The sequence below is a fragment of the Schistocerca americana genome, chromosome 3 (genome assembly GCF_021461395.2).
Source record: "Schistocerca americana isolate TAMUIC-IGC-003095 chromosome 3, iqSchAmer2.1, whole genome shotgun sequence".
NCBI classification, from domain to species: domain Eukaryota; kingdom Metazoa; phylum Arthropoda; class Insecta; order Orthoptera; family Acrididae; genus Schistocerca; species Schistocerca americana.
In genome coordinates, this window is record NC_060121.1 from 757,381,354 (window position 1) to 757,398,383 (window position 17,030).

Genomic DNA, 17,030 nt, shown 5'->3' on the forward strand with positions numbered 1-17,030 from the left:
ACAGCCATATATGTGATTGAGTATGATCAGAGTGTATACACAGACAAGGAAAAAAAATTCCCAGATTTTTCCTGGTTAAAAATACAGTTTCTCCCAAGTGAAAACACATTTGTCCATATTAAATGACAGTAGATTTTTGATCGGAATTGTAAAACTTATCAATCTCTTGAATGGTTATGTTTTTACACACAGGCATAGAATTTCCCGGCGCTTTAGAAAACGAAACTCAGGGAAAGAAAAATGTTTTGGAAAGATCTTTGATAGCCAGCAACATGTACGCTGCATATTTTTCTATTACGAAAGTATAAATTTGAATTCCACCAAACACCACGTTACTTTCCGAACCACTGAAATCGAGATTGTGATGTGCTTTTGTAAGCCAGTCATAGTTCATGTCATGTGATCTCGCCAGCCGATGACAGCACGTATTCAGACCATAGGGCAGCCAATAGCAACATCACTGTTAACTAGTGCGAATACACAAACTGGAAAAGTTAATGTTTTACATTAATATACGTAGTGTTGCTACTAGAAAAGCAAAGGTTCCACATACAGCAAGAGAAGCTGAGCTTTCATATATAATGTTAATCTTTTTGCGCGTGTTACACATTAGGATATATATAACAAATGTGCCAGCAAAATTTTTAGTCGAGTCCCGTGACGTGTCCTCGAAGTTTTCCCCAAATAAATTAGTTACCAGAGAGGAAAGAGGGCTTCCCGTAGTACTACATCAATTTACTCATAACGACGACATATATGTCTGATCTTCTGGGCTCGAAATTCCTCTAAATGGCTCATCACCAAAGAGTTGTTTTAAAATAAGAGGCAAATGCACTGTGATTTAAGAAATTCATCATACATTCTTGCACATAGTCCAACTTCTGTGAAAGGAAATTTACTCTGAAAGTAACTCTTTTCAAACCACCATCTGCAATATTTTCCCGCAACATGTTAGAAACATGTTTGTTTCAGTAGTTGCCAGAGAGCACCAGATAACAGGCGCCACCACGCTTGCGCAGCTACAATGACGCACGTCCAGATTCCCAATGAAGTAGGCCTCGACCTGATATTAAGCTTTTCAGTGTAGTTTTTGGGACTTAAATTTTCTTGGAGTACCAGTACTATATTGCCTCATGTTTTGGTTCTTTATTATGGTATAATGCCATATGTGCTAGAAGATGAAAACGCACACTTGAAATGAAGAGAGCGGTTGAAACTAGCCAACAGTGTGGCTTCGTTTCAAATACATTGACTGCCTCAGTGGGAAAGGTTAATAAAAGCCAATTTTCTTTAGCAAACCGACAAAAATAACTTCATTGTTCTGTAAGGTGATTAATGTTCCACTGTTGAAAAGGTGGACATAAAATCAAATCTGGAAACTAATAATGTATCTTTGCCTTCCGTAATTATGTGAATGTATTTTAATTCACTTGACTGCTCCCCGCCACAGAAATCCGTTTTGTTTTAATTTGATGGCAGAGCAGTAAACGAAGAAGAAACAGCAAAATCACTAAATGTAAACACAGGTCATGTGGAGATTACAAAATTTCCCACTATAATTCAGACTGCTCTGCACATCAGCTCCGGATCTACGATATTTCTGCACCTGGGCAATACTAGATAGTGCAGTAGCAGGATACAGTAATATCTTTTTTTAAGTATTAGTTCATACCAGTCAAAACTACAAAAAATTAACTGGAAACAAACAATGAAAAATTCCTGGAATTCTAAAAAATTTCCAGATTTTTCCCAGTTTTCTCCCGGATGAAACGCTTCCAGGCTTTTTCCCCGGATCTCCCGGTTGTCCCGGGTCATATACACCCTGATTATCCACAATAAGTGCTTAGGAAGGAAGATACACTGACAGAGTTCTGCCCCAGGTATGGTTAATATATGTGCCAAGTTGTAATTTTTTGAGTTTTGCGTCCTTTTTTTTTTTAGTAGTAAACTTCATGAGATATCTGACTCCAAAGAAGGCCAAAACATTTGAAAATTTTTCTCTGCACTTTTTTTGGGATATTCTGATCCATTACACTGGCGCACAAAGTGTTTTAGACACAGCCACACAGTGTTTTTCTGATTCAAGGCCAGAAGTTGTATAGAATGTGAAAACAAGAGGTTCCTGGTTGCTGTTCCCTACTTTGTGGGCCTACTTACACTGAGGTGACAAAGTCATGGGATACCTCATAATATCGTGCCAGACACAGCTTAGCACTCGACGTGACACGGACACAACACATCACTGGAAGTCACCTGCAGAAATACTGAGTTATGCTGCCTTTATAGCTTCCACAAGTGAAAGTGTTGCCGGTGCAGGATTTTGTGCACAAACTGACCTCTCGATTGTGTCCCATAAATGTTTGAAAGGATTCACATCGGGCAATCTGGGTGGCCAATTCATTTGCTTGAACTGTCCAGAATGTTCTTCAAATCAATCGCAAATAACTGTGGTCCCATGACATGTTTGGGAACATGAAGTCCATGAGTGGCTGCAAATAGTCTTCCAGTAGCCGAATATAACCATTTCCAGTCAATGATCGGTTCAGTCGGAACAGATCCAGTGCATTCCATGTAAACACGGCCCAAACAATTTTGGATCTATCACCAGCTTGTACAGTGTCTTGTTGACAATTTGGGTGCATGGCTTTGAGGGATCTGCGTCACACTTTAAACCCACCATCAGCACTTAGCAGCTGACTCAACTGACACAAAATTCAAGCTTTCGCAACAAACTGTTGCCTCATCAGGAAAGAGGGAAGGAGAGGGAAAGACGAAAGGATGTGGGTTTTAAGGGAGAGGGTAAGGAGTCATTCCAATCCCGGGAGCGGAAAGACTTACCTTAGGGGGGAAAAAGGACGGGTATACACTCGCACACACACACACATATCCATCCACACATATACAGACACAAGCAGACATATTTAAAGACAAAGAGTTTGGGCAGAGATGTCAGTCGAGGCAGAAGTGCAGAGGCAAAGATGTTGTTGAATGACAGGTGAGGTATGAGTGGCGGCAACTTGAAATTAGCGGAGATTGAGGCCTGGTGGATAACGGGAAGAGAGGATATATTGAAGTGCAAGTTCCCATCTCCGGAGTTCGGATAGGTTGGTGTTAGTGGGAAGTATCCAGATAACCCGGACGGTGTAACACTGTGCCAAGATGTGCTGGCCGTGCACCAAGGCATGTTTAGCCACAGGGTGATCCTCATTACCAACAAACACTGTCTGCCTGTGTCCATTCATGGGAATGGACAGTTTGTTGCTGGTCATTCCCACATAGAATGCGTCACAGTGTAGGCAGGTCAGTTGGTAGACCACGTGGGTGCTTTCACACGTGGCTCTGCCTTTGATCGTGTACACCTTCCGGGTTACAGGACTGGAGTAGGTAGTGGTGGGAGGGTGCATGGGATAGGTTTTACACCGGGGGCGGTTACAAGGGTAGGAGCCAGAGGGTAGGGAAGGTGGTTTGGGGATTTCATAGGGATGAACTAAGAGGTTACGAAGGTTAGGTGGACGGCGGAAAGACACTCTTGGTGGAGTGGGGAGGATTTCATGAAGGATGGATCTCATTTCTGGGCAGGATTTGAGGAAGTCGTATCCCTGCTGGAGAGCCACATTCAGAATCTGATCCAGTCCCGGAAAGTATCCTGTCACAAGTGGGGCACTTTTGTGGTTCTTCTGTGGGAGGTTCTGGGTTTGAGAGGATGAGGAAGTGGCTCTGGTTATTTGCTTCTGTACCAGGTCAGGAGGGTAGTTGCGGGATGCGAAAGCTGTTGTCAGGTTGTTGGTGTAATGCTTCAGGGATTCCGGACTGGAGCAGATTCGTTTGCCACGAAGACCTAGGCTGTAGGGAAGGGACCGTTTGATGTGGAATGGGTGGCAGCTGTCGTAATGGAGGTACTGTTGCTTGTTGGTGGGTTTGATGTGGACGGACGTGTGAAGCTGGCCATTGGACAGGTGGAGGTCAACATCAAGGAAAGTGGCATGGGATTTGGAGTAGGACCAGGTGAATCTGATGGAACCAAAGGAGTTGAGGTTGGAGAGGAAATTCTGGAGTAGTTCTTCACTGTGAGTCCAGATCATGAAGATGTCATCAACAAATCTGTACCAAACTTTGGGTTGGCAGGCCTGGGTAACCAAGAAGGCTTCCTCTAAGCGACCAATGAATAGGTTGGCGTACGAAGAGGCCATCCTGGTACCCATGGCTGTTCCCTTTAATTGTTGGTATGTCTGGCCCTCAAAAGTGAAGAAGTTGTGGGTCAGGATGAAGCTGGCTAATGTAATGAGGAAAGAGGTTTTAGGTAGGGTGGCAGGTGATCGGCGTGAAAGGAAGTGCTCCATCGCAGCGAGGCCCTGGACGTGCGGGATATTTGTGTATAAGGAAGTGGCATCAATGGTTACAAGGATGGTTTCTGGGGGTAACGGATTGGGTAAGGATTTCAGGCATTCGAGAAAGTGGTTGGTGTCTTTGATGAAGGATGGGAGACTGCAGGTAATGGGTTGAAGGTGTTGATCTACGTAGGCAGAGATACGTTCTGTGGGGGCTTGGTAACCAGCTACAATGGGACGGCCAGGATGATTGGGTTTGTGAATTTTAGGAAGAAGGTAGAAGGTAGGGGTGCGGGGTGTCTGTGGGGTCAGGAGGTTGATGAAGTCAGGTGAAAGGTTCTGTAGGGGGCCTAAGGTTCTGAGGATTCCCTGAAGCTCCGCCTGGACATCAGGAATGGGATTACCTTGGCAGACTTTGTATGTGGTGTTGTCTGAAAGCTGACGCAGTCCCTCAGCCACATACTCCCGACGATCAAGTACCACGGTCGTGGAACCCCCGTCCGCCGGAAGAATGATGATGGACCGGTCAGCCTTCAGATCACGGATAGCCTGGGCTTCAGCAGTGGTGATGTTGGGAGTAGGATTAAGGTTTTTTAAGAAGGATTGATAGGCAAGGCTGGAAGTCAGAAATTCCTGGAAGGTTTGGAGAGGGTGATTTTGAGGAAGAGGAGGTGGGTCCCGCTGTGACGGAGGACGGAACTGTTCCAGGCAGGGTTCAATTTGGATAGTGTCTTGGGGAGTTGGATCATTAGGGGTCGGATTAGGATCATTTTTCTTCGTGGCAAAGTGATATTTCCAGCAGAGAGTATGAGTGTAGGACAGTAAATCTTTGACGAGGGCTGTTTGGTTGAATCTGGGAGTGGGGCTGAAGGTGAGGCCTTTGGATAGGACAGAGGTTTCAGATTGGGAGAGAGGTTTGGAGGAAAGGTTAACTACTGAATTAGGGTGTTGTGGTTCCGGATTGAGTTGATTGGAATTTTGAGGTTTTGGAGGGAGTGGAGCTGGAAGTGGGAGACTGAGTAGATGGGAGAGACTGGGTGTGTGTGCAATGAGAGGTGGTTGAGGTTTGCTGGAAAGGTTGTGAAGGGTGAGTGAGTTGCCTTTCCGGAGGTGGGAAACCAGGAGATTGGATAGTTTTTTGAGGTGAAGGGTGGCATGCTGCTCTAATTTGCGGTTGGCCTGTAGGAGGATGCTCTGAATAGCCGGTGTGGATGTGGGAGAGGAAAGATTGAGGACTTTTATTAAGGATAGGAGTTGACGGGTGTGTTCATTGGCTGAGTTGATGTGTAGGTGAAGGATTAGGTGGGTGAGGGCAATGGATTGTTCAGTTTGGAACTGGTATAGGGACTGATGGAAAGAAGGGTTGCAGCCAGAGATGGGAACTTTAAGTGTGAGGCCTTTGGGGGTTATGCCAAATGTCAGACAAGCCTGAGAAAATAAAATATGCGAGCGTAATCTGGCTAGGGTGAAGGCATGTTTGAGCCTAGGTCTTTGTGGCAAACGAATCTGCTCCAGTCCGGAATCCCTGAAGCATTACACCAACAACCTGACAACAGCTTTCGCATCCCGCAACTACCCTCCCGACCTGGTACAGAAGCAAATAACCAGAGCCACTTCCTCATCCTCTCAAACCCAGAACCTCCCACAGAAGAACCACAAAAGTGCCCCACTTGTGACAGGATACTTTCCGGGACTGGATCAGATTCTGAATGTGGCTCTCCAGCAGGGATACGACTTCCTCAAATCCTGCCCAGAAATGAGATCCATCCTTCATGAAATCCTCCCCACTCCACCAAGAGTGTCTTTCCGCCGTCCACCTAACCTTCGTAACCTCTTAGTTCATCCCTATGAAATCCCCAAACCACCTTCCCTACCCTCTGGCTCCTACCCTTGTAACCGCCCCCGGTGTAAAATCTGTCCCATGCACCCTCCCACCACCACCTACTCCAGTCCTGTAACCCGGAAGGTGTACACGATCAAAGGCAGAGCCACGTGTGAAAGCACCCACGTGATCTACCAACTGACCTGCCTACACTGTGACGCATTCTATGTGGGAATGACCAGCAACAAACTGTCCATTCGCATGAATGGACACAGGCAGACAGTGTTTGTTGGTAATGAGGATCAAATCCAAAACGAACTAGCTTTATACTAAAGAAAAGAGGAAGTTCAAAGTTTTTTTTCATAATGTTTGATATCAATTTAATAATTTGTAATTAATCCATCGGACATCATCCTCCGACACACACTGTTGGTCTGTGCTTTTTCCTTTGCACACACTCCCAGTCTGTTTAAATTGCTTTTACGAGTTGGTGGTTGAATACCGAATTTGGTACGAAATGCCCGCTTCACTGCAAACTCACTTTTCGCGAACTCAAGAACACTGAAAACCTTGAACTCAACAGTCGCCACCTTACTCACAACTGACAGTGAAACGGAATGATGGCCCCCACTGCCACGCGAACTCTCCCGACTGCTTCTGGAACCATCACCGCCTGCCTGCCAAAAACTTTGAACTTCCTCTTTTCATTGGTGTGAAGCTTGTTAATTTTGGATTTGTACTGGAATACATGCGAATTTTTGAAAGTGGGTCCATCATTTAGAACAACCCTGTACTTTCATCATGATACACTGCTCTAACAAAGGTACGAATTTTTTCGAAGATAATGCTGTAGCCCTTTTGACACTCAGTTTCTGGCTGACCATGTGAAATGATACCAGCCCAAAAATTGTGCCCGCCATGCAGAAAAAGATTTTTTCCACAAAGAGAATCCACAGACGTCAATTCCATAACAACGAGATGAAGCTGGTGACTCTAAAACTTCTGAAAACTGGAATGCAAGCTGTCGATTACTGAAATATCAGCACTGAAGGGACAAAAAAAGGATATGCAAAGTAAAAGGTACATCAGGTTGAAGGTGCAATTATTCAGATAGTTGTAACAGCCTGTGGACTTGATCTTGGGAAATTCAACCAACGTAGTGCAAACAATGTCTTCTAAGTTTAGATTAAAACAAGATGATCAACAAAATGACAAAATAGTTAATATTTTCAACAGTCAGAAAAATTCTGATTTTGAACATAACACCCTAGAACTGGTCCCTAGAAAATACCACAGAAGAACTGTATGTTTCAGAAAGAGTGAGTAAAACAGCATGGAAGTTGAAGATGGAAAAAAGACTATCGGCACATTCAAAGAAGATTCCACAACACACAAGGCAAAATATTTAGGAATTTTATTGAGGAATGTTAATTTAATCTTCTAATTTGCCATGCAAAAGAGTTTGTGTTTCCATTCAAATAGATGGAGAAAATGTTCAGAAGCAAAAGTACTTTCTAAATGAAGTTATCACTTGGCAAAGTAGTCTGTACTTTGGAATCAAAAGACTGTATGCTTCATAACTGTGAAGAAAGTCTAGGAACATAGGTAAAAAATTATTAACGATGACAATGACAATAAATCTTAAGATGCAATGAAACTTGAAAATATTGATCCAGAAGATATAGTTAAATTCAAGCGATGGATTCAAACTATCTGGTATGCACTCGAAGCAGTGAAAGAATTAATTGAAGACCCACTAATAAAATTTTTGGCTTTTTGTAACCATCAGGACACTGCTAAGCATCATCAAAGTAGGAATTTGCAATTGATGAAGATCTCAAAATGCATTAGATAGTTATACTGATCATACTGAAGGATTAGAAAGTATCAGCTACTGCATAATTATAATCAGTGATTGATTATATGATAGAGCTGCAGAGCATGTCTTTGGTTGAATACTAAACCAAGTGCACCTTCCCAGAAATTACACAGATTCACTATCTTAGTGATGGTTTTGTGAAACAACAGAAAAATATTAAGAACTTTCTATATCCTTGCCACCATCAAAGGGTACCCAGGCATTGTGATTAACAATAGCACAGTCACCATGGATGAATTACAGGATTCAAATCATTTTTTTTTTATTCTTATTTTTGTAAAACACAAGAGGACTTTTGCAGCTCAACAAATGACATCAAAATCAAAGTAAGCATTTCTGAAGTAGATTTTAATGCAAAATTTTCACAACTGTTAAAGATTACAAAACCAGAGGAAAAATGTAATGAATTTAAAGTTTTTGTAACTTTAGACACACAACTTAGTGAATACATTTGTAGGAAAGTTCATTAAATCATTAATTTTCTGACAGCCAGCCAGCCAAAGGTCTGACAAATGAACAGGTTACAATGCTTTTGCTTGTTTTTACTACCTATTCCTTGTAAAAATAGGGGACAAATTTGCCACAGTAAAGATTGCATATGCTATGTGGCCAGAACAAAATGTTGTGCCAGCATAAAAGTTGAAGAATCTTCGCTGTCAGATCAGAAACGACGACTTGCAAACTTCAGGGTTTCTTTCCTATACATTTCAAACTCTGAAGAATGTGGCTCTTCTGAAAACGGCACTAAAACATCAAGTCACATACAGTGCTGAAACTTGGCAGATGTTAATGCAGCTCCATTTTGTACAAAATTTCATAAAGAATGTAAGAAGGTAAGTGAAATATATGAAAAGAATAGTTGCTAAACACCATATAGCAGAGATGCTGAGTCGCAGCTAGGCACAACAAAAAGACTGTCTGAAAGCAAGTTTTCGGCAAATGAGGCCTTCGTTGGAGATAAGACAAAACACACACACACACACACACACACACACACACACACAATCATTGTCTCTGGCTGCAGAGGTCACAGTAGCCAGACACTGTGGTCGTGTGTGTGCGCGCGCGTGTGTGTGTGTGTGTGTGTGTGTGTGTGTGTGTGTGTGTTTCCAATGAAGGCCTTGCTGGCCAAAAGTTCACTTTCTGACAGTCTTTTTCTGTGCCTCTGTGCGAATCAGCGTCTCCACTATATGGTGAGTAGCAACTATTCTTTTCATGATATTGTTAAACTCCATTCTGGAATTTAAATTGTTGAAAACATAAGTACAGTTAGACTTTAACTTCCTGTCAACAATGAGGTCACTGGAGATGGAGCACAAGCACAGACTGGGAAGGAAACTGGTTGTGCCCTTTCAATGGAACCATCCCAGCATTTTCTTTAAGCAATTTAGGGAAATCATGGAAATCCTAAATTTGGATGGTCAGGTGGGGATTTTACCTTCATCTTCCTCAATATGAATCCATTAACCTCCTCAATATGAACCCATTGTCGTACCATTGCACCACCTCACTGTCTATCAAAACTGAAGATGATCGAATTGGGAACAACTTTCAGATTGGCTCACTTGGCACATAATAACTGCCGTAGTTCAACAAGTGCCCCCCCCCCCCACACACACACACACACATATATATATATATTGCTCCCATGCTGGCCACAATGTTGGCAAGGAGCTCTCAAGGATCAGCATTCTATTCCTCTACCCCTGCAGTTGACAAATGCTGGATGGTTATTGGTGCATGTTGACATATACAATATGTCTCTCTAATGCATGTGATATTTAAGTCAGGGAAATGGGTTGCCCAGTCCATTAGCCAAATATCTTCTCATTCCAAGAGCTCCTTCATCTGTGCTGTTAGATGCGGTCATGCCCTATTACCCATTAAAATCAAGTCAGGGCCAAATGTGCATGATCAAAAAAAAATAAATAAATAAATAAAAAAAATCACAAGTTGATGGAGTACAGTGTCACAATGAAGTTGACCGGTGGGTGAACCATGTTCAATGATTTGGAGGTCAGTAGGCCCATTCAACATTACGTCACTCCACAACGTAATACTTACAAAAATCATGTTTGACAATGTTCCTGGGTGCATTACATGTTTCCACCTCTTGTGATATAGTGTGGTGAGGTGTAAGGTTGCCTGAGGGCACTGATGTCCAAATCTTTGAACATGGCACCCTCACCCTCACAGAGTCAACGTTCCTGTGACACTGTACTCCTTCCACATGTGCGTCTTTTCAGTGGTGCATTCGGCCCTCATTTCACTTTTATGGATGACAATGCACGACAACATCAAACAGCGCAGGTGGAGCAGTTCTTGGAAAAAGAGGATATTTGGCAAATAGTCTAGCCTGTGTGTTCCCATATGTGGTGGGGAGACGTTGCAGCATGTCCACGTGCACCAACAACCATCCAGCGATTGTTAAATGCACTGGTGGAGGAATGGAACACCATACCACAAGAGCTCTAATCTTGGAACCAGCATGGAAGAACATTGCAGAGCATACACTGCCATCCATGGCAATCACACATCCTGTTAAGAACCTTTTCCACCTTTTTTAATGTCCAGGGGACCAGCACAAATCAACATGACTTCAGTGTAATTATTGTGTCTTTGAATAAAATATAATTTTTGTTCATTTCTTGGTGTATTTCTTTCTTTTCCTTCCTGTACTATACAGTAGACGTTCCTTCTATACATGGTCCAAGTTTCATCGAGCTATGGTACTTGGTAGTGACACATGATGTGAAAATTACTTACCTCTACAAGTTTGCAGTTTGTGTGTGTGTGTGTGTGTGTGTGTGTGTGTGTGTGTGTGCGTGTGTGTCGGGGAATGCTCAAATTCTGCACAGGTTAATTTAATTCTATAGGGAACATACATGCAAAACTTCATTCAACTTTCAGATGGTCATGTGGGGGCAACTTCTAAGACCATTCACCACACATGGAATGCCCATAATTTAATAATTTAAACATCATGTCATTTACACTTGTAAAAATGGACAAAGCATTACTTACAAGATGTTTACTAGCAAGTATTCAACTATGGAGGGAAGTAGAAATCAGATCAAACAACAGAAATATATTGTGAAGTTCTTTGGAGGAGGCTTATAAAGATAGTAATAATGATATTAAAAATTATTACTGCAGCTAGACTACATTTTATGTTTAGTTGTAGTTATGCTCCTGAAGTGGAATTAGTTGAGAAATTTTATTTTATGATTTATCACATAAGAAACAAATTTGTTAAGATGATGAAAGGACTTATTTTGCTTTGTAAAATCAGAAACACGTAATTAACGTGGTACCAGTGAAAACAAGCAGCATGGTAAGTCACCATGGACCTTTAAAAATCAGGCTCAGCTACTTTATCATCATTTATCACTTGAAAGAAAAGCTGTCTAATCATTAGATCTTGAAGTTTACAAAAATGCGAGAAGTGAAAGCTGTCCTAAAATCGATACCATCGTTATAATGAACCACTTACCCTTTGCTCTACATCTTCAACCATCTGGTGTATTTTTTCCTTCATTTCCTGAGTAATCATTCGCAGCTGCTGTTCCGTGTAGTTAAGTCTGTCATAAAGTTCCTTTTTTGCCAGAGCTTTTTCAGATTTCAACTGCTCAGCACGCTCATAGACACCATCCATTACTGTGTGTATCTCTGAAGCAATAAGTTTTCCTCTTTGGGAGTGCTGTGCAAATTTTGTTTTCACTGCACTTTTAGAAATGCATTCTTCAAACTTTCGTTCAAAATCCTGAAATTCGAAGTATCGCGTAGGAAATCCTTCTGCCAGAGCACCAGCTGCCAAAAGACACAAAATTAACAAACTGTACTTTATGCAGACAAATTTCATATATTTCTTTCTAAGTCTTGAAGTGTTATTCATAACTTATATTACAAAAACAGTTGATCTATGCGTTGAAATTATATTACAAACCATGAGCAGGTTGTCCCTTTTGTTCCATCAGCCTTGCTTGTAAGACCTCCTTAGCTGACACAAAAAATATCCTCTCATTAGCTTCCTTCAGGGAACAAACTTTCAGCTCTCTCACAAGAAAATCAACTGTTCGTTCCATATGTTGTCCTCTTACCTACATTATTAATAAGAACAAAAGATAAAAAACAAGAAGAAACATACAGCACAAATAAGAAATTTAAAATATGAGCATGACAGCTGCTACCGTATACAAAATCAGTAGATACGATGTGCGCAGATAATGAACTGCTAGAGGAAAACATTTATCATTTTAAGTAATTGGAGATAGAGATACATATGGATTATTAACACTGTCTAGAAATCAATACATATTTTAAATTCTGTAGTTTCAGTTTACACACAGGAAATAAGTTTCTGTGTGTGTGTGTGGGGGGGGGGGGGGGGGGGGCCTGATTTTCTTACTCTGACGAAGAGTGGAGCTTGTAATGAAAAAGAAGAAAGTAAAGGGAGAGTTTTCCTTCCATTTTTAAAAACTGTCACCGATTGCATCAGCAGGGTACTCAGAAAATGTGGTATTGATACAGTGTTAAAAGCAACAAGAAATGTGCGTGAATATTTGAACCCTGCAAAAGTCCTATGCCCACTGCTTGCCAATTCTTCCCCATAACAAACTCCACAGCACACACTGGCACAACTCCGTGATCTTACACAGCAGTCTTCACGATATCATGAACCAACCATTGCATGGCTACATGTCAACAGCTGGGCTCGCTGAACTTGTTTGAATCTGTAATAATTACCTGAATCATTACTGCCTCTGATGATGTTCCCAGCACTGGAAGATGAAACATTGGGCAGGGAGTTGTGCCTTGGACCATGGCCTAATGCTTATTATTCAAATATCAGCAATGTCGATTCTACTGTCAATGCCTTAATTTGCTAGCAAATATGATATACCTTTATAAGCTATTCAGAGATAGTTCAAGGTAAACTGGTGTGTAATTTGTAATAGTTATTAGTTCCCTTCTGAAATACACAACTGGATAAAATTTAAGATTAATTCTTTAATTTCACGAGGGAACAACGCAACAACACAAAAATTAAATTAGGAAGTAACCTAGCAACATTGATTATACAATTATTAGGAAAAAACTAACTATCTAGTTACTTGTAACAAGTTGTGCATTTTCAACTTCTCGTGGCGTAATGAATAGTCCATTAAATTTCAGACATGCAGCTGCGCAAATAAAATTTCTTCCACTGACATTTCGATCACGTATCATCCAGTCATCCTCAGAGTGAGTCACAAGACTGACAACAAAGTGCCAAGTGCGGTCTTATATGGTACACCATGGTGGTAGTGCACATGCAAATCACAGACGCTGGTCAGCAGCAAAGAGATATGCTTACACATGTGCTGCCTGTGGCGAAGGCATACAAACATTAGATTCACTTATCGATGTATCTTTGGCGGCGGTGACACCATGTCAACTTCTCTGCAGTTCAATTACCCCAAGAGCCGGATTCGATGCTTTGTCCAAATTGAAACCATTCTCTCTATTAATTAAATTATTAGCTAATCTAAGCTCTTTAGCTTGCCTGAAGGCATAATTCCAAAAAGAAGAGGTGGATGTTAATATCTTCACATCACTATAGTTCATGGAATGCCCTGTAACAATACAATAATACAATGTTTGGCCATAGCTGACTTGTCTGGCTGTGATATGCATGTGTATCTTTGATATTCCACACATCTCTCATGAACGGTGGATGTCGTTTGACCCATGTATGACTGCTCACAATTTCTGCAAGGAATCCGATACACACCCACATTATGAAGCAATAAATCCTTTACAGAGCCGAGTAAAGCTGTAATCTTCGTGGGAGGCTGGAAGATCACCTTAACACAGTGTTTCTCGAGAATACGGCCTATCTTCACGGAAAGGGCACCCATATAGGGCAAAAATGCACTTGATCTGAAGAAATTACAATCTTCTCCCCCAGCATGTACCTGCATCCTAGGTTTTACACTAAATGCTCTATGAATTTGTTGCGAAGAAAATCCATTCGCTTTGAAAATGCTCTTGGGAGTGTGAGAGATCTTCATGCAAATTATCTTTATTGAATATGCAGTTTGCCCTATGTACTAAGGTCTTAAGGACAAAAATGGTTCAAATGACTCTGAGCACTATGGGACTTAACTTCTGAGGTCATCAGTCCCCTAGAAATTAGAACCACTTAAACCTAACTAACCTAAGGACATTACACACATCCATACCCGAGGCAGGATTCGAACCTGCGACCGTAGCGGTCTCGCGGTTCCAGACTGTAGCACCTAGAACCGCTCGGCCACTCCGGCCGGCTCTTAAGGACAGCTATGGTCTGTGAACAGTGATGGCAGCTACTGCATGTAGATATAGATTTGTATGTGTTGGTTTATGATATACAGCATGTCCTAATGTGCCATAAACTTTACGGTGAACAACAACATCCAAAAAGGGAAGGCAACCATCTTTTTCTATTTCCATAGTAAATTTGATGCTAGCACGGGTAGAATTCAAATGCTCAAGAAATTGATGTAATTCATCCAGCCCATGTGGCCATACTACAAAAGTGTCATCCATGTGCCTCCAGAAGACCACTGATTTAAAACCTGCCAAGTCCAGTGCCTTGTGCTCGAAGTCTTCCACAAATAAATTAGCTACCATAGTAACTCCATCGATCTGCTCATAAAATTGACCATTAAACTGAAAATAAGATGACAAAAGCACATGTTCAAATAAGGCTGTGATGTTGTTATCAAGATGTTGGCCGATGAGAGATGAAGAGCCTGGTATATCATGATAACACATCAAAACTAACAAGCACATTCATACTATTTAGCCTGACATTGCTAAGTCTCTGAATAAAATCCATAGAATTATGAATAAGGTGACTACATTTACTTAACAATGGTTTTAATAAGGAAGCTAAATATTTGGCAGAAAAATACGTTGGTGAACCAATAGTGCTCATTATAGGCCGCATAGACAAATCCTCTAGACGTTCATCCTTATCCATCTTGTGAACTTTAGGAAGCCCATAAAATCTCGGTGGTACTGCAACTCGCACTTTTAAACCCCTTACAACTTTCTTTGGTGGTGACGAGGCAGCAGTCCTTATTGTCACCTTCTTAGTAGGATCTCTATTAATTTTCCGGTATGCACCAGAACTAAGCAGACCACACTTTTCCTGGTAGACTTCCTGAGCCAAAAGAATGGCAGCATTACCTTTATCAGCAAGCACGCAGGACGACTATGTCAGTATCCTCACGCAGCTTTCGTATCGCAAATCCCTCTTCCTTGAAAACATTACTTCTTTGTGGACGATGTTTCGCAATTGCTTGGCAGCTTTCACGTCTGATTTCTTCAGCTGAATCCTCTGATAGTGACCAGACAGCTTTTTCAATGGCACTGATGAAAGATGATATTGGCATAGTCTTCAGAGTAGGGGCAAAATTTAGCCATTAACTTAACACAGATAAGACGACCAGCATCTGTGACCTGCATGTGCAGCACCACCATGGTGAAGCATATAAAACCGTGCTTGGCACCTTGTCGTCAATCTTGTGACTCACTCTGAGGATGGCCGGACGATATGTCGCTGAAATATCAGTGGAAGAAATTTTATTTGCGCTGCTGTATGCCTAAAATTTAATGGATTACAACAGGTTATTTGAACAGATATGGCAGACAATGAATAGACAAACAGCAGAAACAAGTGGCCAGAACAGCTTGAGAATGTGCTAAAAGAATGGAAGAATAGATTAACGATTTCAGCAAAGCAGAATAACTGGGGAATTACAAGAAGAAAAATATTTTAAAAATATGGAGATGAAGTGGGAGTTTGAATAATACAATTAAGAAATGGAAGTTAAAATTAACTTTAGGATGGGAGTTACTGAATTTTTAACATGCATTTTGAAAATGAGCTGAGCCAATGAGTTTGCCGATGCTCAGTTATTAGCAGTGAAGGGAGTCTTAGATCTTCCACATATATGTGAGAATGAAAAGGTTGGAGTACAGCAAATGATTAACTTGAAGATAATGGAATACTGGGTTGTAATGCTGATAGCTGCTAAATCTTAGCATGTAAGTTGTGAAGTTTTCTATGACAACAAACAAGAAAAAATTTATCATGAAGAAGCAGTTAAATTTTACACAATGGAAGTTGTACAATTAAATAGCATCAAATGACTAGAGGAAACAACATTCAGCAGTAATGGAGGTGGTAACAGCTTTTGCAATGACATAATCAATGTTTCTGGGACTATAAGGAGGTTCAAAAGAGAATTATTAATATTTAGTGTAGTTAACACAAGAGAGATGGCAGAAAACAGAGAAAATGGAATACAGGAGGATGGGGATTTTATAAAAAAGATGAGAGGAAAATCAAAGAAGCAAATAAATGTAAGATTAACTTGAAAGAGAAGACATGTCAAAGTTGATGCAAAAGGAAAGAAATGGATTTTTCAGGTGGCAATAATTAAAGTTAAGGACACAGAAATATGAAGAGCATATCTCAGTGTACAGAGTAAATAGAAAACAGTGACTTCACAATGTTACTACACTCATTTTGTGGAAAGCTTACGCCGCATCCACACCAGATGCGCCATGCAAAAATGCATGATACAGAAAAGTGCAGACCAGGCTAGAATCACGCAGAGCCTTGTATGTACGCAGCAATGTTCCAGTGTGCACACGTGAAGGAACCATTTCCTTTTATGTACCAACACTGTGGAACTTGTTCATTGTTGCGCAGAACAGCATAGTTTGCCGTCCACATCGATGCACAACGCTGTGCCAAACTTCTCCCTTGGATGGTATGACATAATTCACTTTTTAGTATAAACTGACAAGGCTGTGGAGCTATCTATATTACTTGGTGACTGACAGATTGCAGTGACAGTGGGCTGTGTTGCCAGTGTGGATACAGCCATGCTTCACAAGGCACTGCGTGGACCCACGAAGCAGGCAACATCGTGAGCACATAGCGCTCAAGAAAGAACTACGATTG

At 41.3% G+C, this 17,030-nt stretch overlaps 1 protein-coding gene across 8 annotated transcripts in view; it reads right to left on the minus strand.

The window, feature by feature from the left end:
- Positions 1-17,030, minus strand: part of LOC124607482 (transmembrane GTPase Marf) — a 176,002-nt gene that overhangs the window by 36,587 nt on the left and 122,385 nt on the right. For all 8 annotated transcript variants that reach the window (XM_047139849.1, XM_047139841.1, XM_047139843.1 and 5 more), the window contains 2 exons: positions 11,976-12,129; positions 11,523-11,839 (listed from right to left, as the gene is read on the minus strand). In XM_047139849.1, coding sequence (XP_046995805.1) covers positions 11,523-11,839; positions 11,976-12,129 — 471 coding nt within the window. The remainder of the gene's footprint in view (positions 1-11,522; positions 11,840-11,975; positions 12,130-17,030) is intronic.